The following is a 24025-nucleotide window of genomic DNA, read 5'->3' as shown; positions in this document are numbered from 1 at the left end:
AAATAATTGAACTAACGTCAAGCCAAGTTATATATATATATATATATATATATATATATATATATATATATATATATATATACATACATATATACGTTGACGAGAAGGAACATAAAGCGCCTGTCGTTGTTTCGTGGTAAAAAAAAATCCGATAACGCTTACACGAAATTATCGTCTTATAAATAATAAGTTACATTACCGAAATGACAAGATCGTTCTTCTTGATAAATGGAGAGCGATGGTTGTAGACAAGCAATCGTAGCGATGATTATGAAAGAGAGAGAAAAAAAAAGATCTACTTTTAGAACAATTGGCGCCATCTTAGCTCCGAAACTTCTTAATCTTCATCGCCAATAAAAGAGATCACACACGATTTTATCGTCACGATAACATACCCACGTAGGTAGGTATCCTTATCCGGATTATCCGCTGCACTCGCGTTACATGTAAGAATTCGACGTACGCAAAATAGAGCGTTGCCTAATCACTTTTACATGGTGTTGTAAACAGGACTGCTATGCCTAGGCCTGACCTGTAGCCTAGCGAGAGGATGAGTTCTACCGTGCTGCTGTTGCTTCTTGCTAGCTGCCTTCGCCACCACGCTGGCCACAACCATGCTGGGTGAGGGCACCGCTGGCGGCCTACCGGGTGCTTCCGGAGTCTCGTTAAATAGAGGCGCCGAGTGATTATTGATCATGATTGGCGCTGATCTCCTCGAGAATTCGGGAGCGATTTTCGATTTCGCTGGCGGATGCACCTCCATAGTGTCCCAATCTTTGTCTTTGTGCGCGCGCAACTGCACGTCCGACGAGCTCTTCCTGGACTCTGGCCTCGCGATTTCATACTTTCCCACTAGAACTCGGACGGATAGATCCTCCGACGTGTTATCCTGCGATGATAATGGTGGCGTGGTTTCGCTTCTTCTCCCTTGTTTGTTGTCTTTGGTTTCGCCGACGCTGGACGACGACTGAATCTTAGACTCGTTGTGCGGGATCACCGGCGACGAGGGCAAGCTCCTGATCTTCACGTCCCTTTTGGGTCGCGCCGGCAGTGATGCGTTCTCACCCTCGCATGTATTGTTCTCGGGGCTCCTTTCCAGCTTAGTCGATTTTGCCTCAAACTCCTTTTTCAGATTTTTCACTATACCAGACGTGCTACGAGGACACTCCGCTTCCGGCGAGTCGTCCACAGAGAGGCAGCGTTTACTAAATACGGACTTGTTGCAGAGATTTTCCAAGACCATTTTATGGTGTTTCACGGAGGGGCATTGAGGAGTATTGACGACACACGGACTGGACGTCTCGCTTTCCGATCTACAGGACCTCAGAGACAGCGGCAGGTCGGATTCGGAGGATAAAGAGGACGGCGCGGGGGCGCTCGTGGATAGTCTTCCGGTCTGACGTATGGGCGTAAGGGAAATGTCGATGCCTACTGGACTAGGCGAGTCTCTATTTGTTTCTACTTTAAGATTGTGTTCTTGACTGGGCGACGAGTCTCTTCTTCGCGTCGGTGACGGCGACGGCATATGATGTAATAGCATCGGATTGTACGTTTCGACCGCAACCGCATCCATCTCAGCGACCAGCCTGTCGCTCTTGTCATCCGCGGACGTCGAGTTTTGTGTGCATACGCGTTTTACTCCGCCTATAGTCGTGCCCTCTTCTAATTTTTGCTTAGTGCGCTTTACTGTGCCTGGATGCCAGGGTATCTCTTCCTTGTCGTACGGAAATAGACCGCTGGAGCCGAGTAAATCGGATGGCCGCATGTCGTAAGAGCCCCAGGAACTATTCCTTGACGGTAAGGTAGCCCATGAACTATGCACTGAGTTGTTGTCAAGAACTACCGCACTGTCGTAACTACTCCAGGAACTTTGCCTGCTCGGAGATTCCCTTGTCACAGGAAGTTCACCCCGTCTTTCCTCACGATCGAACACTCGATCCAGCTGGGCGCTAAACGGATCACCGTCTTTTTTCGTTTTTTTCCCTAGGCTATCGGGAGACGTTGCCGACGACGTCGTATCCGTTGCCACACTCGCGATATATTCACTCTCCACACTCACACCTCCAACAGTTTTATTGTCATTACACGAATCAACACATGTTGCATCCGCAGACACAGTCCAGACTAGACATTCACAATTATCATTGACCTCGGTGGATTCTTTCGTCTCTTCGTTCGTCTCCTTTTGTTTTTCGCCGGGATCCCAAACTTCCTCTCTAGAAGATCCTCTGTTCGCAATGGAAGCCGCGGTGGTCTCCTGCGTTTCTTGCGATTGCTCGCAATGCGAGTGGCCATTTTCGATAGGTTTTGTGTTGTCCTCCGCAATCAAGTTCTGAGGCAGAGATTTCGCATCCGAATCGGATCCCGGTGATGATGGTTTACTGCTGGCCGCTTCAAATTGATTGGTTAGATTGAGTACTAAACCTTTCCTCTTCTGTCCCTGAGTTTCTAACTTATTAATTCTATTCTTTACGCTAGGTGGTGTTGTGCCAGGAGTGGGGGCGGGGTCTAAGTGCATTATCTTGTTCTGTGACACACTGTAAGATTGCCCGTTGTCGCAAGGCATTAGAACGTTGCGAGCCTCTTGTTCTATTGCCGGTTTTTGATTCGAGCCGCGAAGTAAATCCTCCCGTGTGACTTCGGCATTTCCCGTCTTGTCGATACTTTCCAACGATTGCGATAAAGGAACTGTAATATTACATGATAAGTGATGAGAAATTGTTTGCTTCTGTATAAGTAAAATATATATATTTAATTAATTGCATTTACTTAAATTAAAAAATTACTTGCAATTTTTTATTATTCGATATAAGCAACTAAAAAATTTTTATTAAAATTCGCTTAAAAAGTTTTATAACATTTATATTTTGTTCCTCAATTGTCGATGGATCGATGATATCATGTTTAATGAAAACAAGCTTTGTGATTAAATAGATTATCAAATTTTTGATAAGATATTCAATTGTAATGTCATTAAAGGAAACACAATTGATTAAAGATATGTCAAAATAGAAACTCTGCTTACCGGAAGGTAACATATTTTCAGCGACTTTGACATTCGGTGACCAACTCTTTGGTCTCTGACTGCTCTTCTTCAACTCTGAACCCGAAATCTCCCGCATATTATTCTCTATATTATCTGATTTCTCTTCCTTTTTTGACTGATTCTTCGCTGACGTGGGAGATTTCAAATTCGTGTCGGATTTGGACCTCTGAAGTTTTTCCTTGTTCTTCATCGCGTCTAAAATACCTTGATACGTTTCCAATTGCAGAAGAAAACTGTTGTTAGGTTTGATGCAATTACGCTTTTCCTTGACGTGTTTCCATGCCTGGGAGAAATCCCAGTTGTATGCCTTCATCGCGTAAGCTATCACCACGGAAGCAGACCGGGACACTCCCATCTTGCAGTGCACCAACACCTTAGATCCCTCCATCTTTGCCTTGGTGATGTACTTGAATGTATTATCCCAGTGCTTTAGCAAGTCTGTCTTCTCATCGTCGTACACGCGTACATTCAGATAAGTAAACATGCCCGGGAAGAAGTTATCAATTTCCCGAGTAACGTTCAAGATATGCCTTACACTGAAATTAAAAGATAATAATTAGAATTAAGTTTTTAGTAGCTCAGTACATTAAGATAAGATGATGCACTTTGATTATAGAGATACAATTTCGATTATATACAATTTACGAATTCTCGAATTGTAAGTATTACAAAGAGATATCAAATGTAAATATAACATCATTTCTTTATATATATTACGTATGATGGACATGTATATTATTCATATACATAATGTATAAGTTTTTTCACAAAAATATTAAATCTATATAATACTTGAAAGTAGAACTCAGTCTAAATTAATAAATTTTATTTATATTCAATACTTGAAAGTAGAACTCTCAATCAAAATTAATAAATTCTATTTATATTTGATACTTGAAAGTAGAACTTGTGAGTCTAAATTAATAAATTCCATTTACATGGAAAATCGATTGCTGATTGAATTATAAATAAAATATCAGAAATACAGCGTGTCACACAAGATTAAAAACGGCTATAAAATTTACATGTGACACGAAAATATGCAAGAAATATTTCATACTGCAATCAAACGTACCCATTTTTCTGAAGTTCCTCTAAATTGCTAGCGTTCCATTCGCTCCCGAGATAAACGTGATCAAATATCTCAGTTGGCGCGTCCATTTGCCCCAGTATAGTGAGCATCTCTTGATCGATAAACGGCTTGAATTCTCCAAGGTCCATGTCAAGATCTTCTTCTAGTCGGCCTCTAATATATTTGGAGGTAACTTCATCGAGATCCACCGACATCATAATTTCCTTCAGCGTCGATCGAATCACGCGCTCGGTTTCCTCTCTCTCCCTGGGCCTATGTTAAAATAAACATCCTTATTGGTATCTTATGGCAATTTAAGTTATTATACAGATATCATTAAAATAAAATGTGTCAAATATATAATAAATATTCATCTATCAATAAATAATAATTATTTTATCTCTATGTTATATAGAGTAACATAAATCTTTTTTTCCTAAATGTGGGCTTTTTTCAACATCCATTGACAATAAAAATAGAATGACGCTTGTATCGCTGAAGGACCCATTATATATTTTGTCACTTTGCAATTATTTCGTAATTCTATATTAATATAATAGCTGATACGAAACAAGATATTAAAAGTAGATTCAAATGTAATAAAAAATAAAGAAAAAAAAAATCGCAAATTAGCGGAAGTCTTGCGGATATACATATTTTAGTTCCCCATTAGTGCGCATTCTAAAATTTCATAATACTCGAATCCAATAGTTGGAATGATCTAATGCCTCGAAATGTTAGTTCGAGAAAGGGTGGGCAGACGTAGAAACTGGAAATAATTGAAGGACGGCTATAAAGTTACGCTCCACTTGTATTGCACGCGACCCGGAGCGGCGCATAGACAGCCAGAGAGGACGCATCAACAAACCAACCAAGTCTGGCACGGCACCAAGTTAAATTCACATGGCCAGCTGTTTCTCAACGAGAGAAGAGTCGCTTATATATATATATATATATATATATATATATATATGCAGGGTGTATACAGTAGGGCAGATAGAGCAGGTCAATCTGAACATAAAAGTCCTCTACCATTTTGCGATTTGCGCAATAATTATTAAAATATTAATTAAAAATGCTCAGCGTATGAGCGCGAGCCGTATATAGAACTCAGCATATGCTGAACGTTTTTAATTAATATTTTAATAATTATTGCGAAAATCGCAAAATAGTAGAGCACTTTTTATGTTCGATTTGACCTGCTCTATCTGACCTAGAGAGGTGGGGCGGTAATTACACCCTGTATATATATATATATATATATATATATATATATATATATATATATATATATATATATACACAGTGAATTGATTTCGGTTGAACGCAAATGTATCGAGGACGCCAGTTAAATCAAACGTTCACGAAATCGCCCGACGAGATGGCAACACGCGACTTCTTCCAAGAAATGCAAGATTTCCGCGTGCGTTCTATTATCTGGCTGTTGGCCAGAGCGGGAGTTTTGTCTGTGACCATGGATAAAAAGTCCGATCGACTCACTTGGTGCGTACGCTGTCCGGTGACGGCGGTCTCTTGGACTCCAGATTGTCCATGGCATGCCATTCGTTGAGGCACGACCGATCGCTCTCGATCCGTTGCTCATAGTAACTGACCCAGTCGTGAGACAGTCCACCTAGAAAATAGTTTTGTTCGCGTGCCTTACTGGACACCTTGTGCAACGTCTGCAAAGCCGACCTGAAAAAAAAAAAAAAAAAAAAAAAACAAGAATGTTAGAAAAATTCTCGAGGAAAATTGAAAAACTTTGGCTTTGATGCTCGCGGTGATAGCTAGTTTTATTTATTCATTTCATCATTCAACTTTGTTTTCTCTCAGCGTATATTATATGTTTTTTGTTAGATTAATCAAATTACCACTATTGCAGTCTCACAATTGCCTCGTGACATTTCGCAAGCGTGAAGAAGCAAATCTATCAGCGAGGTTTTTGGAAATTGACGGAAAATTATGATCTGCGAGAACAAAGAAAGCACGCGTACTTTCTAAAGGCTGACAATTTATACAAGGAATATCTTTGTGTTCCGGATTTTGTTGGACAGCGAGAGTCAATCTCGCACATCGCGAGAGATGTATCCCTCGGAAAATTACCGTAAGTAGTAACTTTCCCGTTCGCCCCCGTTCTATTCTCAGACTAAGCGATGATTCTCACGACGTAATGCTCGCTGCGTAAGTCAGCAAGCAAAAAATTGAAATATTAGTCAATTGCTTGAGAATAAGGACGCAACGATGTTTCGCTTTAAATCTCTTAAAAGTGCGAGGTGCAATCTGTTGCAACAGAAAGATTTGAAATAAACACTAAAATATCTTCATATAATTTTACGATATAAATAAAACTTGGGAAATTATTGTCAAAACGAATAGGCTGTGTGTGCACGCGATTATTGATATCGAGATTACTGAGTTGCAAATTTGAGTTGCGACATTTGTTAAATGATCTGCTGTTCGTATGTAGGGACTCATATACATACATGATATCATCGATATAGTTCGCTGAGCATCGCATTGAAACGCTTCGTTCTAATAAAACAGATAATAATAATAGATAATAAAACAAATCTTACAGCGCTACCACAGCAATGTAAAGTATGTAAAGTAATATGAGATTTAAATAACATAAAAGTAAATTTCTGTTCATTTTGATTTTTCTATAATAAATTATATTCCAAATATGAAAAAAAGTAATCAATGAATTGCACAATTATAGAAGCTCAATGCACACAGATAGATACTATATACTCTTTCAGATAAATAGGTTTCTCCATTCGTATATTCTTAAAAGTAGATATGTACTTTTTTGCTTCATTTTTATCTTTTCAACTTGGCCATGTTCGCTAACTGGTTTTTGCTTCAGATCAATATACATATAAACCAGTTCAACCATTTCCTCCAGATGAGAAAAAGGATTTCCTGATTATTTCCACCTTGTTTATTCGATATATATATACTTATCGCAGACTTATTACTCGTATAAATTATATTCCACAAATTTAAAAAATGCGATATATAATTATATTGTAAGTTTTATTTACTATTCATGTATCATTAAGATTTTTTATAATTTTTTTGTCAATTTAATATTTTATGTACACTTTTAATTTAGTAAACCAAAATTTATTGAAGCAGTTTCTCAAATAACTTTATAAAAACTATGCAATTGTGTCGTGTACTAAAACATTAAGATTTTTATCTGTGAGGTTAATTCTTATATTTTATTTATGCACACCTTATAACGCTATTGAAACTAAAGGTTTTAAAATAAAAGTTTTAAGTTAGAAATTAAAATAATTTTAGTTCTTAAGCAAATCATTTTCTCTGTTTGATTGCATTAGATAAATTATTTGATATTTGTACACGAAGAGAATTTTATATTAAAAATTTCTACGGTATGTAGTAACTGTGGACCATTAGGATCATTCCAAGTTAAATACAGTTTTACATGGCATTTTAACTTGGAATGATTCTAATGGTCCACAGTTACTACATACCATAGTAATTTTTAAAATAAAATTTTCTCCGTATAATATTTTACTATTTTCTATTTTTACTAATTTTCTTATATATGTATATAGTGTGATATAATAAAATAAAACTAAAACTGAGAGATACAATCTTATTTCACTTATTATTGTTATTTGCGAATATAGAAAAACGGATGATTTTTCATTCGTCCTTAATTAATTATTTTCCATTCATCCCATGAGAATCTCTTCAACAAGATCAAAGTCGCATATACGCGGAATAAGATTTTTTCTCTTTTCCGTCTTGTTACAACGCGAGAAACTATCTGACAAATGCTTCTGATGACGTTCTGCGACCGTCCCGAGAAACGAAGAAATCTCGAACGTCGTTACCGTCGGCACTCGACCATGACAGCGCCGTCACATAAGAAGAAAGCGTGATCGAAGATATCCTCCTTCGCCACGTCGAACAAGTCAACAGTGTTCTCGGCAGAATCATCGGAACGTAAACCTTACGGAACGCCGATTATCCTTGCTTCACGCAGTTGGAGGTCTTAGCGATCCTCGCGGCGTCTTTGTTCTATTCCCATAATTGCGATGCCTGTCTTTTATTATCTTTGAAGAACGAACTGATAAGCCTAACTAAATGTTGCACACGGTAATCAAAATTATAACAATTTGTAAAGGTACAATACTCGAAAGGCATAAAACTAGATAACAGAAACTTCATTTTTTCATTTTAAACTCGATTTCTTTTACCTCCGCTCAAACGTCACACACAGGTCAACTTCTTAATCATATCTATATCAATTGAACAAAAATCTCTATTGAAAATAAATGATAATTTTTAAATAATATAATACGACATAAAATAGTATATAGAAGAATATTTAGAACAATTTATACTATTACAAAAACGTATATGTTCCTCTAAAATGTATTTCAATTAAAATTATAGACGCAAGATTTTGTTGCATTCCATTCTTGATACTTCAAGAAAACAAGTCGAAACCGGAGCAAGGCATAAAACTAGATAACAGAAACTTTATTTTTTCATTTTAAACTCGATTTCTTTTACCTCCGCTCAAACGTCACACACAGGTCAACTTCTTAATCATATCTATATCAATTGGACAAAAATCTCTATTGAAAATAAATGATAATTTTTAAATAATATAATACGACATAAAATAGTAAATAGAAGAATATTTAGAACAATTTATACTATTACAAAAACGTATATGTTCCTCTAAAATGTATTTCAATTAAAATTACAGACGCAGCATTTTGTTGCATTCCATTCTTGATACTTCAAGAAAACAAGTCGAAGCCGGAGCAAGAGAATTATATCGATTAGATAAAACTTTAGTTCAGAAATATACTTGAGCACGCTATCACGAGAATTTACGCTTCTAGCGGTTCTCGCGTGCAAAAGAAGATAAGTTGAAGACCGCCGTAGAAACTAAAGGCATAAAGTTCCAAGGATTCCAACATCCAGGAAGTCTATTGGTTTCTAGTGGGTTTCGCGGGTTGCTATCGGGAAAGCTGACCATAGACTGGCTGCTAGAAAACCGCTAAGAACATACAATGGACGCTGACTTTCAATAGCGACGACAGGATTCATCATCGAGACATCGTACGCACGATAATCGCTCCCTGTTTGACGTACGTTACTACATTTCCTACATGTTTTATTTAATGCATACAATGATTCATGAAATTGAAATCAATTGTAAAAACGTTAAAAAATTACGTGTAAAACGTTTATTTTATAAATATATCATTTATATTTTTCTGGTTATTATAACAAACAACTTTTATAAAATTTTTTAAAACAATTGATTAATTTCGAGTAATAGGGTTTTGTAATTATACTCGTAAAAAAAATAGAAATCTGATAGAAATCTAAAGAGAGCAAAATAATTTAAACAAATGTATATTAATGAAAAAAACTTTCTATATATAGTCTTTGATTATTAATTTAAAAACAAATTTCATAAAGTGATTAAGTTAACAAAAAGTATAATGAATCGTTAATAAATAAGATTCATTAAAAATGGATTCTGAAATGATTCTGAACGATTTTCTTCAGATTTATTGGTAAAATCAACCATGAGAAAAAATAGAAGAACAAGATAGATCAATACTTTATTATATTCTAAGTTATTGCTTTTCAATATAATAAAATCAGATAATTAAATATTGAATTGTGACGGAATTAAAAAAATTTCGAAATTTTTTCGATATTAATTAATATAGAAAATCAATGGATTACATGTATTTCGTATCTACTAATATTAAAATTATAATAATACTCTCTGTAATAATTTATATGTTTTATATGTTAAATTATTATAACGTCTAAAATATAATACTTTTTAAAGATTTCACACAATATTGATGTAAAAAGTTAGATTTTTAAGTTTTAATATATATAAAAATAAAGATATTTCAACAAAGAAAGAGAAATACTTCAAAATATTGATTACTCAATTTTTTAAAGTAAGTGATTTTGAGTTCTATTATTTCCCACAAAAGAAACAGACAAAACTTTATATTATTTATATTATCTATATGTTTAATTATATAGTTTTTCGTAAAAAAAATCTTTTACTCAATAAACACGTTAAATCAAATAGAATAATAAAGTTGTAAATGAAAAGTAACGGCATACAATGATGACGTTAAATATGTTGGAAATACCAGTCATGCAAGAAGAAGTGAAGAAATAAAGAAGAATTTAAGTGAATAAGCTATATGCAAAGTATCCATATTTTACAAATACAAAGAATCTTCTTCTACAGCGCATAGATAATCGTTTGAAGGTAAGCTTCTTTTTGCAACAGACATATGTTTGATTTCCACGCGTCATATCTACGAGATGCTAAATCTATCAGAAAAAACGGAAGGTGTATATATATAGTATCGCATATATCTGTCAATATTAAATTTCGTTTTAAAAAAATCAGCATTTTCCCTTATTAAAAAATGTAATATAAAATATTGTATTAATATGTAATTTTTTTCCTATAATTTCCTATAATTCTTTATTATCGGTATTAAGCAGAATAATATTAAACAAACGTCAAATAAAAATTTAGTTTAATAAAATAATTTAATTGCAATAAAGAGTAATAAAACAAGATTAAGATAATTATTTGCACGTCAAAAGTGTAGTTCTTTAAACTTTTTTAATTTCTAATCAATCATAAATTATAGCTAAACTCTGTTGTATTTATATTTTTATATTTAAGCATCCAAACACATTATATTTTTAGACTTTATCTTAATGAAATTTAAAGTTTAATTAAAAAAGATAGTTTAAATACGATTTATTGCGCAATATTCGTGGATATCCTCCTGTTTCCCATTTTTGTGAAACGATCAATAAACCGATCAGTAGATTGTAAATGTACACCAAAATTTAAGTCGATGTATAACACGAGAATTTAATATTTTTTTTCACAAATCACGCATTGCCACATAATACTTTGTCTAGGCTTTGATTTACGATTTATTCGCGGATGATGATGAAACGTGCATATCTCGTAATTTTATCTGCTCTACCGATCACGAAGCCGCATTATTAAGAGACCTCTGAGGGAGAGGGACAGCTTGGCCTTTTGATGCCTTGACCTTCCTTAGGTAGCCGTGCGAGTAATAAATTTCATTTCTAAGTTCTTGCAATGTTTCAAGCGTGAAGGAGGTAACCGTCAGCCTTGCAATTTCTTTAACCTTTAAAGGGCAGATCAATTTCGTTAAGGGTCAGCAATACTTGTGCCAGGCATGGCTTGGATTACGGCTTCAAAGATGAGAAGATTCACATAAATAATTCTTACCATTTATACAATATATATACAATATATATATTATATGTACAACATATGTATTCCTCCCGAATTGAAGTAGTCTTATTAAATAATATTGAATTATTGAGAGAATCTATATAAACACAACTTGAAATAAGAAATATGTGCAAAAAATACAAAATATAATTTAAAAATAATATTTTGAATTGAACTATTAATAATTAATATCTTACACAAGAATTTATAACTGAAGCTAAAAATATATTAATTATTAATAGTACAGTAATCATTTTCGAGTATTCTGTTAAATAAAATTAAAAAATCTTACTTTATTCTTTTTTTAAAACATGTTTTTGTTTATGTTCAACTTTGATTGTAATATTTGATAACATAAACCTTTTGTGACTTTTATAATTCAAAATTTCAAGATAAAAAACATTAATATAATTGTTAATTTTAATCTTCATAGTGTGATTTAAAATGTGCAAAAAAAAAAAGAGTTAAGACGTTAGATTTCTAAAAATTGCTCGAATCACTCACATCGTTTTTACAGTATTGACTCACCGAAAGATTTAAAGTAATTCTTCGGTGACGAATGTTTAGGGAAAACGCGTGCCACTTTCTCATGCATAGTAAATACCATGCAAGAAATAGTTTCCGTTCCGCGCTGACTCGGCAACGATTAGATAAGACCTCTTCCGTTTTCTTGACGACGCGTAGGAAATCAAGAGAGTGTTACAACTCCTAAGAAAAGTGTGTGTACGTGTGTACCTTTACGCGCCAATTAACGTCTAGAAAAATTTTACGCAACGAGCGATGATCATCGACGGGAGCTGTCAGTATCCTATAATTAAACTTTTACGTAATGACCACCTTTGAATCTCCGAGCAAGAGAACCAGTAAGAGCGGCGGGTTAACGCACCGAAAATATAATGGCCTAAATCTTTTCAACGATAATACTCCGTATTTACAATAAATATAAAGAATTCTTTTATACGTCTTATATGCGTCTAAGATATATTTTTCGATATTTTTTTTAATTATAAGAAATAATAAATATTTTTTAAATTAACAAGTCGTACTATAAAAATCTAAATTGTCAGAAAAATTGGAAATTTATTACCTTCATTAAAATATGATGTTTCCTAATCGGAGTCAAGTAATAATGTTTCAAAGTCGTCTTGAAAAATTGATAATCCTCATTTATCATTTCAAAATATGGAGAAGTAAAATTAATAATGACGGAACAGTATATATCCGTGATTTGTACTTGCTGTTTATATATTTGGAAAAACACACATCTGTGATTACAACTTACATTCTACAATAATGCTCTTTTTATCATTTTAAAAAATTTTCCACACTTATTATATTCAAAATGCATTTTTTTAGGAAGAAATTCAAGATTAATGTTTCCCACGGTCGTTGAAACAGTCGAGAATTGTGACCTGATCTAAGATGCAAGAGCTTTTACATGATCACCCGGCGAGAAGAACAGCGGGAGACAGACTGAGCCTCTAGGCATGACATGATCGTTAATTGTAATGAGTCGCGTCATCGGTGGAACATAAATGGAACGGCTGGTGAAACGTCGTTATGGACCGATCGCGTGAGTAGTCCCGAATCCCACTTGATGTCATCGCCAACGCACTGACATTCGATTAATTAAACTTGATTGGGGAACACATTGTGACCTATTAAAAGAAACCAATTACTTAAAAACTAGAAAGAGGGCGAGGTTTAGGAAACATAAAACAGATTTTGTTAAGATTATTTTTTCTACTCTTCTCTAATAATAAAATTATATTGCTCATATTTTTAAATAAAAAAAAAATAATAAATGTATGTTGTGCTGCAAATAAAACCGATACTGAGGAGGGAAGAAACATTTAATCGTTGAATGTTGGAAATGCACGCTCATCTCGTTATGCCATGGGCCAAAAAAGACCATTCACGTCTTGTCCGCAGCTTGTCATCGTGCAAATCATAGAGGTAACACGGCCAATTACACAGGATGAATATTAATTGTACACAAGAGACGCGTATGTGTGTTTCATATATTTTACAACTGTAGATGTGTATGACGTAAAATGTTTCTGCAAGTACTTGCGTATACTCCGGCTTTAAAATACGCGGAAAACTAATGCGGCGATCGAAAATAAAATATTATATGTACATACATTTTAATAATTATTACTGATCGATACATTGATTATAAATATGCCTAAATATATAAAAAATTTTTTTATACTTGTTCAAAATCGTTTTATTTATTCTGTTCTCCAAATTTTTATTAATATAATTATTTTACGTTTATGTATTTTTTGAACACGCGTATATTGAGAATTATTTCACTTGCTGAGACACTACTAATTAATTAGCAGATTCTCATTTTCATTAAGTCATGAGAATTTTACTCTTACTCTCAAACTTGTTCCTCATTCCAAATTTGTTCACATACTCGTACGCATGTTATATGCATCGATTAATTATGTAAACGGAAATACTTGTTGGCATATATTGTGTTACACACATGTTCTTTTAGTATGTGTGTGTGTGTGTGTGTGTGTGTAAGCAGTCTCCTTCTTAATATATTACAATAAAAAATCGAGATATGAAATAATCTAAAAAAAAACACGTTTCGTGATATTAAAAAATTTTTAAATTTATAAAAAAATTAATATTTCATGGATTTAAAATATAAACTTATTTAACATATTACATTACTATTTTATTTTATATAAATTATTTCCTACTGCAAATTTCAAATAATCTTTAATATAATTTAATCTCAGGTTATAATACTCGTTTCATTGTTACAATATTTATATGTTATCATTCATAATTTAATTAAATTTTGTAACAGAACAAGCAAAATTATGCAATCAACATTAAGTTAATTTGATTTTATGCATTTTGCACATGGAAGAGAATTTTATTAAGAATGACATCAATCACTGCAATTTACAAGGCATATTATACAATTACTCGGAAAATAACTAAATTATAATTTTACAGGACCAAGTTGTTTCCGCAAAAGTGTCAGATACTTTAAAATCCAAAGCTATCTTGTGATGAAATACGATAATTGCATGCTATCGCATTGTCATTTTGTACGTTAAAATGATTTTCTAAGTGAATTGTCATCTGGATATATGCCAAGGCAATTCGAGGAATGCAAAATCAAGAAAAAGAGAAAGCTCAAAGATAAATTGTCCGTAAGTGAACAAAGAATTGCATGCATAACACGTACTTCCCTAACGGAGTTCGAAATAATTGAGTGAAAACATCATGTGTTTTTCGGTAAATATTCTCATTCAAAAATCTCCTCAATTAAAACTGCACAATTAGTAGTCGTACAGTTTTATAATAGCAAAATTACAATCGTATCTGTCAAAATTGCTTTCCAATTCAATCAATTACTAAAGAAAACAAATAAATCATACGATTTGAATATTTCGATTACAATCTTCCTAATGTTACATTCTCTACTTTTAATTTTTTTTAAATTGAGTTGTTTTTATAAAACGCAGTACTATATATATATATATATATATATATATATATATATATATATATATATATATATATACTTTGTACAGACAAATAAAAATTTATAAAACAATTTTCTTTGCGAAAATTTTACTTTTACATTAACAAATATATTTCAGCCAAATAATTTTTTATTTCACTTCTGTATCTATCATAGGGATTAATTCCATGAATTTTTCATAGCTTATGTAAGTATGATTTTTTTCGGCATGTTTCTGATCGATTTTTTAAATTTATTATATTTCTCTTCTTACATTCACTGTAATCCTATCTTTAAAAAATTAGCATCTATAATCCATAAAAACGGATAAAAACAAATCCGGATTAACTTACTTAACAAGTCAATAGCGTTAGGAAAGATTTGAATGAGGATCGCCTTCTTAAAATTCCTAATAATCCATAGAAATAGAACAAAGAGCAGCGTTATATAAAAAGTACAGGATATCAGCGTATTTTCAGTCGCACCGACCTTGCCGAGTTATTCTTGTCAAGGTCGCAGAATTGCCCCTACGAGACTCAGACAAACGCGTCTCGTTTCTTTCGTATAAAATATATAGCGCCCTGTACTAAGTCTCTTGTCAAAGGGGTTTGCAAGCCGTCACTCCAATTTAGAATAAAATTCGCTCGCAAAAATAAATTGTCTGGTGTGCATCGACCATCCATCAACAAATAGCTCTCATTATTCCGAAATTTGCCTTGTCATCAGAATAAAGGAAGATTTACTTAATTCTGACAGACGCAACGTTTAGAGTCATTTTCATTGGAGTATATTACTTATATTTGAATATGTTTAATTAATAATGTTTATAAATTAATTAGAAAATTTATAAATTAACTTTAAAAATTAGATTAATAAATGCTTCGCAATAATACACGCATCGCAATTGATTACAAAATGAAACGAGTTTTTCTTCCCTAAAAATCTAATATATTTGTAAAAAAAAACTTGCATATCTTTATGAAAAGAATAATTGTAGAAAAGTAAGTATGAATAATTATAAACTTCAAAGTGTATTGTAAAACGGACATAATATGTTTTAAAGAGAGACATTAACAATTTTTTCCACAAAATCATTAATAAATTGTTTGTTCGTACAAATAGTATAAAATCGGAAAGAAAAAAACTCGACTGATTCGCAAATGTAATGATATTCGAGTATGGAACAATAAAGGGAACCAGTCTGCTTATCGTAAAACACAGATGCAACTCGCCATAGAAGTAGCTGAGATGCACCTGCTACTTTTTTCTCCGTGTTCGACCAGTTTCTCAAAGGCACCATTAATTATTCAGAACCATTGAAAGCAGGAAAATAAAGAATTTTCTTACAAATAATTTTTTTACAAAGTACAGATTGTTACACGAGAAGGAACATAATACCTCACTTTTTTGAAAAATTATTTCATTCTTCGAACGTAGACAATTAAAATCTCTCTTGCTTTGTAAATTTTTCCATGTTAATATATTATAGTCTAAAGAAAGTATTTTTAAAATCTACATTTCCATCAGTTTCTAGAGAGAGAATAACACACAATACATTAGAAATATAAAAGCTATTCATAAAGATATACGAATGTAGAAAATTTGTAATAAAAATAAAATAATTTTTTTAAGACATTTTTTTGTTAATGCATTCACAGAGATATTCAAAACTTTCTCTCTACTTTTAAATGAAATTTAACATCGACTGTTAAAAATATGAGAATATCAATCGAGATAAAAGTCTAGCATGATAAGTATACATAATATAATATTTAATTTTAATCATATTTTTTAAATATGTATAATAAATCATTAGACAAAATAACACTCAATTATAGCTCCTACTGATGCCTATTGTTATTATCTCCAATGTCATCACATTACATGGAAATATTAAATAATTACAGTTATTGAAAAACATATGTTCACACGTAACTATGTAAAAAATAATAAAATAACAGGTTTTAAATAAATTATACAAACAACATTATTTCCAACAATGAGAACAGTGAAAACTGATTCGGTATTTTTTACACTGAGTTACATAACGATGCCAAGAAAGTGCAACAAGTCATCGCTAACTCCTGAGCTTTTGATCATTTTTAAATTCGTCGTTAGCGAATACTCTTTAAGTTACGTTGAAAAGCGTTAAAAAAAGATTGTTACGTTATATTCGAATGTCACGCGAAGATGGATCGCGTATTATAACGCATATCTGATTTAATATTGCAATAATGATTAATTCCCCTTTAGAATTTTACCGTAGCCTAGGGGATAAAGATGAATGCCAAGCAGAAGACGATCTATCACGTTTGCCTATGTTAAACTCATTTAGCACGAGGAGGATTCCACTCTCTTGCCAAACCATATCTGACATTGCTGATTAATGATGTTCTAAATCGCATATCGCATATCGTGCTTTGATAACAAGAGATACGGAATATTTATCAACTGGAACATTGATTGACTATTGATTTTGGCAAAAAAAGTAGGACGTATCGCGTATTTTAATTATAAATAAATTCAACAATAAACAACACAAAATGGATGTTGCATATGCGCTAATAAATTTTGCCAATTTAATCGATTTGATGTCAAAACTCATCTCTCTTTGTCTCTCTCTCTCTCTCTCTCTCTCTCTCTCTCTCTCTCTCTCTCTCTCTCTCTCTCTCTTGCACATAGAATTAATTAATTTAGAAAAAGTTAAAATATTTTTTTACTCTTGCATGCACCTTTAATCATTAAAGTATTATTTCCATTTTCAAAACAATTTTTCAAGATCTAGTCGCTTTCAGTCATTTACAGTTAGTTAAAAATTATAAAATCACATCTTTTCATCGAAAAGAAAAACTAACTCGATTAAAGTCGATTTAAAAATATAAAATAATTCTGGGCATTTTGTATAAAAAAAAAAAAAAAAAAAAATGTTAAGTAACTGCCAATATCACCCTGACGACCATTCTTAAAGTTCATAGAAATATCCTCCAGAATAACTGCGTCGTAAAGCGTTTCGAGAACGGCATTATCTGCATCCGGAACGAAGAAAGTGTCATAAAGAGAAGACGTTTATTCGCTCGACTTCTGTTACGGACTTATTATTCTTATTTTGCGGTTAAGATGGTTCAAAGATGGATCTTTACGGCCATCGCGCAAAAGTGGAACAATCCTTGCGGAAATCTTTGTGTGTAGCCATCCTCTGATCTCTTCTCCGAGATCTCTACAGGGCTATCGCGAAAGTTATCGACGAGAGCAAATCCATTTCGGTTTGCACTATTTACGACGAAAAACGGGTGTGCAAATCTCGCTTGAAGGTGAGATTACGATTATCTCCAACAAATAAGGCGTTATATATTCAGGAATATATCGAGCACCACAACCAACCTACGAGCCGGATAGCGTTCGGAATTGGAAAGCGAATCGGCAACGATCAGCGATCAAAATCAATACAGGTTAACGTGGCTGCGATTCCAGATAAGTAATGTAGTTACTGATGTATATTTTTATCCCCGCGCGCGCTAATTTCTCTTGCGATATATTATCACTGTCAGAATAATTCACTAGTTTCCACGATCTATCAAAAGATGCTGATAAAATACTTTTGAGAAAAGTACGAGTATTTGTGATAAACCTCAATATTCTTTAAAAATATCTACAATAAAAAACTGATAAATCGTAAGGATTTTTCACGCTTTCAGACTCAGCATATGTGATTCAAGTTAATATAAAATGAAATTTGTTTGTTGATTCGGAAAGAAAAATATTTTATAATTCAATGAAAAAATGACTGAAAGGCGAATGATTAAAAATGATGCATATATTAATCGAAAAAGCAAAAATGATATTAATTGGAAAAGACTTCTTGCATCGTATACTGATTGTCGAGGAACATTTCGAATGATTCCGAAGAGACCTGAAAATATACCTTTATAATACTCCAATTTAAATGTATATGTTCCTGACATTCTCTTGTATATCTATTTCTTTCAAACATAGACGTTCAATGCTCCTGAATTTAATAACATTTTTAGAAACTAAATAATAATCGCAAGAAACCCGAAAAAATATCCGAATATCTCATTTGCATTCCGTTCTTAATATTCGCGTGTCTAAAATATATATTTATACATCTTGATATATTTATCTTTAATCGCATTTAAATGATACATATTTAATAAATAAATTCTACTTACGATTTCTCTTTGAAAATATTAATTATATATTTACAAGTTCTTCATTGACTTTCCTCTTTATCGTATAAGATAAGCGTTTAAAATGTATCATGATTATAAAAAAGCACCGTGTCTGCTTATTACGTGCGAGAAAAGGTACATATATTAATTTAATTCTGACCGATATAAATCTATCGATAGTATGATCCACCATTCTCTTCGATCTTTCTATCGCGAGGTAAGCAAAAATATATACAAGCTCGTCGCGTCTCCCCGACAACCTGTTCCCCGGGTAGCGGCGACAACAGTGAAAGGAATGGAAACGATTATGCTGCACGCTCGTGCACGGGAGCGAGAACGGCTGGCGGTGACATCAACGGGTGCCACCTCGGTAAAGGCGTTAACCAGCGGTCTGCCAGTCGTCGATAGGGATCTCTCTCTACCTCTCTTTCTTTCCACCGACACTCGGCATACAGTCTCCTACAGCCGGATCCTATGCATCGGACCGTGAAAAACAATTAAATGGAGCAGCGGCCGAATCGCGCGTTGCACTTTTAGTTTCCATCATGCGCAACTATGGATGAGAAATCCTCTGAGATTTATCTCGCTCATAAAGCGAAAACTGCGAATAAATAGCATAGATATACCCATTAACCTATTAAAACCCCCATAATCTTGCGAGATTTCTTCGTGAAACTTTATTATTCCGGAAGGATCGCAAGGGTATTTGCTACAAATTCTAAAAGCAAGGAAATTGTAATTATACGCACACAGATATAAGTAAACGTCCGGTCATTTATTTATATATATATATGTATAAATGATCGAAAAATATATTAATTTCCGCTGATGTTGAATATGTTAGTTTAATAGGGCAATTTCGAAAAGAGATTAAAAAGATAAGAGGTATACAAAACAGCTGCTCGCGGCTAAGCTTTCCCGAGCTAGATCTGGTACTAGAGGCAACTCAGTGAAGGATGTATGGTGACATATTTTCTACCTTCGGACAGGCACGAAGGCTACTAGTATAATGGGATAACGGTCAGCTTTCCAACTGGAACTAATCCCACTCTCTAACGATCCTTTGTCGTCGTTTGTTATACAAAATCCGATACGAAAGGGAATCGGCGAAGAAAGAAAAGAAAAAGGTGTAAGTGGCTTAAAATTTGAAGGTGTATAAATTACTCTCATGAAAATATACTGCCGTAGCGAATGACAACTGAAGTAAATAAAAGTTAAAGACTTAAAAAAATCATTGTATTAGAAGAATAATAATAACACGTTAATTAAAACTTTTCAATTCCGCCTTTTGTAGTGTGCACACCTGTTTATTATTATCCTTATATAAAAAACAATTATCGAGCTGTTCTTCAATATAATATAATATAAGAATGTGAACTTGTATTTTATAAAATTATCGAAATTATCAAAATTTATCTGTAGAGATGACAACATTTTTAATTGCAAGGATTGTTTCACATAATGTTATATAAGTAATTTAATTTTATGTAAATTACTTAATTTTTTATGCTAATCTCGTATCAAATTAAATATTCCTATTTTAACACACACGTTTAAATTATAGGTACTATAATATTTCTTTTTACATACAATGCTAACAGACAAGTAAAAAAAAAAAGAGAAAATAGCGAACTAGAAAAGGGCCGGAAAGACACAGACAATAGGCGTTACACACATATGACATTCGAATCGATCGTGGTTTCGTGACGTCAATATCAACCCATGCGCCATGTTATCACGGTTACGCAATGAAAGAGACGCTACCAAGAGAAAGTGTTATCACCCACTTCTATCGTTCTGACGTTCTCTTCTCCCAATTCAGAAAGTTATCTCCCCAACACGCCCCTGCGAAGGAAATTCGATATGACAGGGGAAAACAAGGGAACGGCACAATAGACCCGAGTCGAGACTCGGGTAGATGGCGAAAGTTCGAAATAGTTGCTTGAAAAGCTATCGCGCCAACGATTGAACGTGAGAAAGATGCTACTGATATATACAGGGTAATTCGCAATTAATGTATGAAAAGATAGATTTCTCGTTTTAAACCCGAGTCGGCGTGAAAAAACATCGAGATCGACATCAATCAACAGCCTAATGTTATCTCTTCTTAATATTTTGTTCTAAAACATCGTAAAAATTTGATACTATTCTGCTTGTATTATATTCTGGGTAGGTAGCCAGACCTCGAGATGCGATAACGAAACCAAAGGAACATAAGACAGATAAGATAATGTAGGAAACTCGAGTTCGCTTTAGTTATCTGGGAAACACGGCCGTCAATGCGGCGCAGATGAGAGAATGGAGTTATCGCTCGTACGTCTGCGTCTATAACAAACACACGAATTCTATTAAACACTATATATCACGGCCTTGTAAGCGAATGTGCAAGCGTGCGTGCATACGTGCGGTCTGCACTGAACTATGACGCAAAGTGAGCAACAACGATTGCGATAACGAAATTTATGCGGCTTAATCCTGTGCGTTATTTCAAATAGAACGGAACAATGTATAAAGTAAAAGTGAATAAGAAATCTCCCTGTGTCGAACAACTATCAAATCAATTTATTTTATATCAAAAATCTCACATCAATCAATCAGTAGGGTGAATGATAATCAATGACATTTTAGTTAAATTGGGACATGCTAATATATATATATTAACCCTTATTCCGTACTGATGGATCATTTTTGTCTGTGATTTTTCTAACAACGTCAATTTCTCGAAAACAAATAATCATAAAATAATATATTTAAGTAAATTATTTTTCAAATTTATTATTTTAGTCTTTATTTAGAATGTTCAAAGAAGGCATATACATTTTCTCAGATTTTTTAAAACACTTTTACATATTAATAAACTTATCGAAAATACGCTGACCCACCTGTAGTACAGTTAGAAGGTGCCAAAAATAACAATACGGAGTAAGGGTTAATTTGATTTGCAAACAAATATGGAAAGTAAGACGAATATTTTCATGTAATTTTCTTCAAGAGAGAATATTCACATATGTTTCACTTTCATATCATATATCTGAAAAGCACACCTTGGTGCTTTGTACTTGAACAAAATGGTATCACTTTTCCAGACTCAAGAAACGTAACGGATATCGCTGTGACTATTCCGACAGCGATAAATCGCGTCGGTATCGGAGGACGTGAAAGCGACTTTACGCTGAAATCGGCGCGGTGGTTTCTCTGACAAAAAGTGAAAACGCACGAATCGGAGTCGACAACCTCCGCACGAAATATAAAACAAGAAGCAACAAGTCGAACCGGCCATCGACCGGTTAATCTCATCGGTTAATCTTACCGGTTAATTGACGGCATCTCTCGAGCCAGTGTCTCTTAGATCGGCGATCATGAGGAAACGCATTTGAGAGATCGTAGTAGCGGGATCATTCATGCGTGTCGACGTCGCACGGCGATAAGAGCTGTAACTTGTTATCGACTTTGTTTCAATAAGAACTTATGATTTGAACATTTAACACTTTGTTTATTCATACGAATCCTATTAAAAATTTTCATTTGGCAATAATTATTTAAATAGAAATATGGCTGAATTAAAATAAATTATATTAAGATTATTAAAGATTAGAGATACTAATTAAATATTTTAATTCTTCTCTCGTATAATATACGTAAAGTTTAATATATTTAAAAAAATATTACGTAATAGGCGAAAATTTATTAGTCATCAAAATGATATACAATGAATAGTAGACTAGTTTGTTCTGCAATGTGAGTTTCTTGCTTATATTTTTAATTTAAATTTTAGCGATATTATTTTAAATATTAATTTCCATATTCATTAGATATTATTTAAAAAATTATTATAACGCAAAAATATATATTAAATAAACAATCTAATTCCTTTAAAAAAATCTCAAGACACATGTTCGCGAGATTATTGTGGCGTAGCAGCGATTTCATCGACGATGAAAACACCATACGAGTGCCGGCAGCCTCATCATAGAGCGAGGTGTCATTTCGAGTTCTCATGTTCGTCATCCGGCCGGAAACCGGTTCCGACCGGCTGTCCACTCTAAGTTCATTGATTCCCGATGATGCGAGAAGGCTTCCTGTCGGAGCTATAAAAGATCACGTCTTCGTTTAGATTTCTTAATCGCATTTTCACTTCACCTCGCTGACTAATGAGTTAGTGTGAATTTAAAAAAAAAAAAAAAGGAGCATTCGCGAACTTACTTTTATCTATAAATCGGCGCTAATTGAAGTCGAGCATTAGAAGAATCCTAACGCGGAAAATATTTGTACGATTGAGAAAACTTATTGCTGGCATTCACCAGATCGCTACGACCTGAAAACCAGTTTTATCTGATATGTTTTGCATCGATCAGAACAAAAACTAGATCACAGATCGTCGTCCGTTGAATATATATATATATATATATATATATATATATATATATATATATATGTAAAATAAGATAATTTTTATCTAATAAAAAAATATATGTGTACTTTACATATAATTTCAAATATATAATTGTTCAAGAAACAATTTTTTTAAATCTTTCTTTGATATTTCCAGCATATTAAAAAATTTATTTCTTTAATTCATAACATATGAAATTTAGTATTACGCATAATTGTACTTTGCAAAAAGAAAAAATGTGATCTCTATGCGATATAAAATTTACTTATTAACATTGAGTGAATTAATTTACCTAGTTACAGATAAAAAAAACCTCCTATCAAATATATACATCCTAGTTAATAACTCGTATCAAGTACCAATTGATACACAGAACGTTCGTAATCTGTCGCGGTGACCGATAGTTCGGAAATTCTGTGTCAAGGTATCGCACAAAGAGCGACAGCAATAGCAGTTTATTCGACAGGACTTCAGATTGATAAAATCTCAATAAAAAATTTGCGTTCGCAT

General features: G+C 33.3%; 1 protein-coding gene across 5 annotated transcripts in view; it reads right to left on the bottom strand.

Moving 5' to 3' along the window:
- The window catches only part of Ssh (Protein phosphatase Slingshot), a 108595-nt gene that overhangs the window by 2342 nt on the left and 82228 nt on the right, over positions 1-24025 (bottom strand). For 2 of the 5 annotated variants that reach the window (XM_072887953.1, XM_072887955.1), the window contains 4 exons: positions 5619-5813; positions 4122-4391; positions 3026-3582; positions 29-2688 (listed from right to left, as the gene is read on the bottom strand). In XM_072887953.1, coding sequence (XP_072744054.1) covers positions 491-2688; positions 3026-3582; positions 4122-4391; positions 5619-5813 — 3220 coding nt within the window. In that variant the 3' untranslated portion in view covers positions 29-490. Of the gene's footprint in view, positions 1-27; positions 2689-3025; positions 3583-4121; positions 4392-5618; positions 5814-24025 lie in introns of those variants that run through there. The other 3 variants (XR_012046305.1, XM_072887952.1, XM_072887956.1) reach the window with 3 other exon arrangements.

This window comes from Anoplolepis gracilipes, chromosome 3 (genome assembly GCF_047496725.1).
Source record: "Anoplolepis gracilipes chromosome 3, ASM4749672v1, whole genome shotgun sequence".
NCBI lineage: Eukaryota > Metazoa > Arthropoda > Insecta > Hymenoptera > Formicidae > Anoplolepis > Anoplolepis gracilipes.
This window is presented reverse-complemented; position numbering and strand designations above follow the sequence as displayed.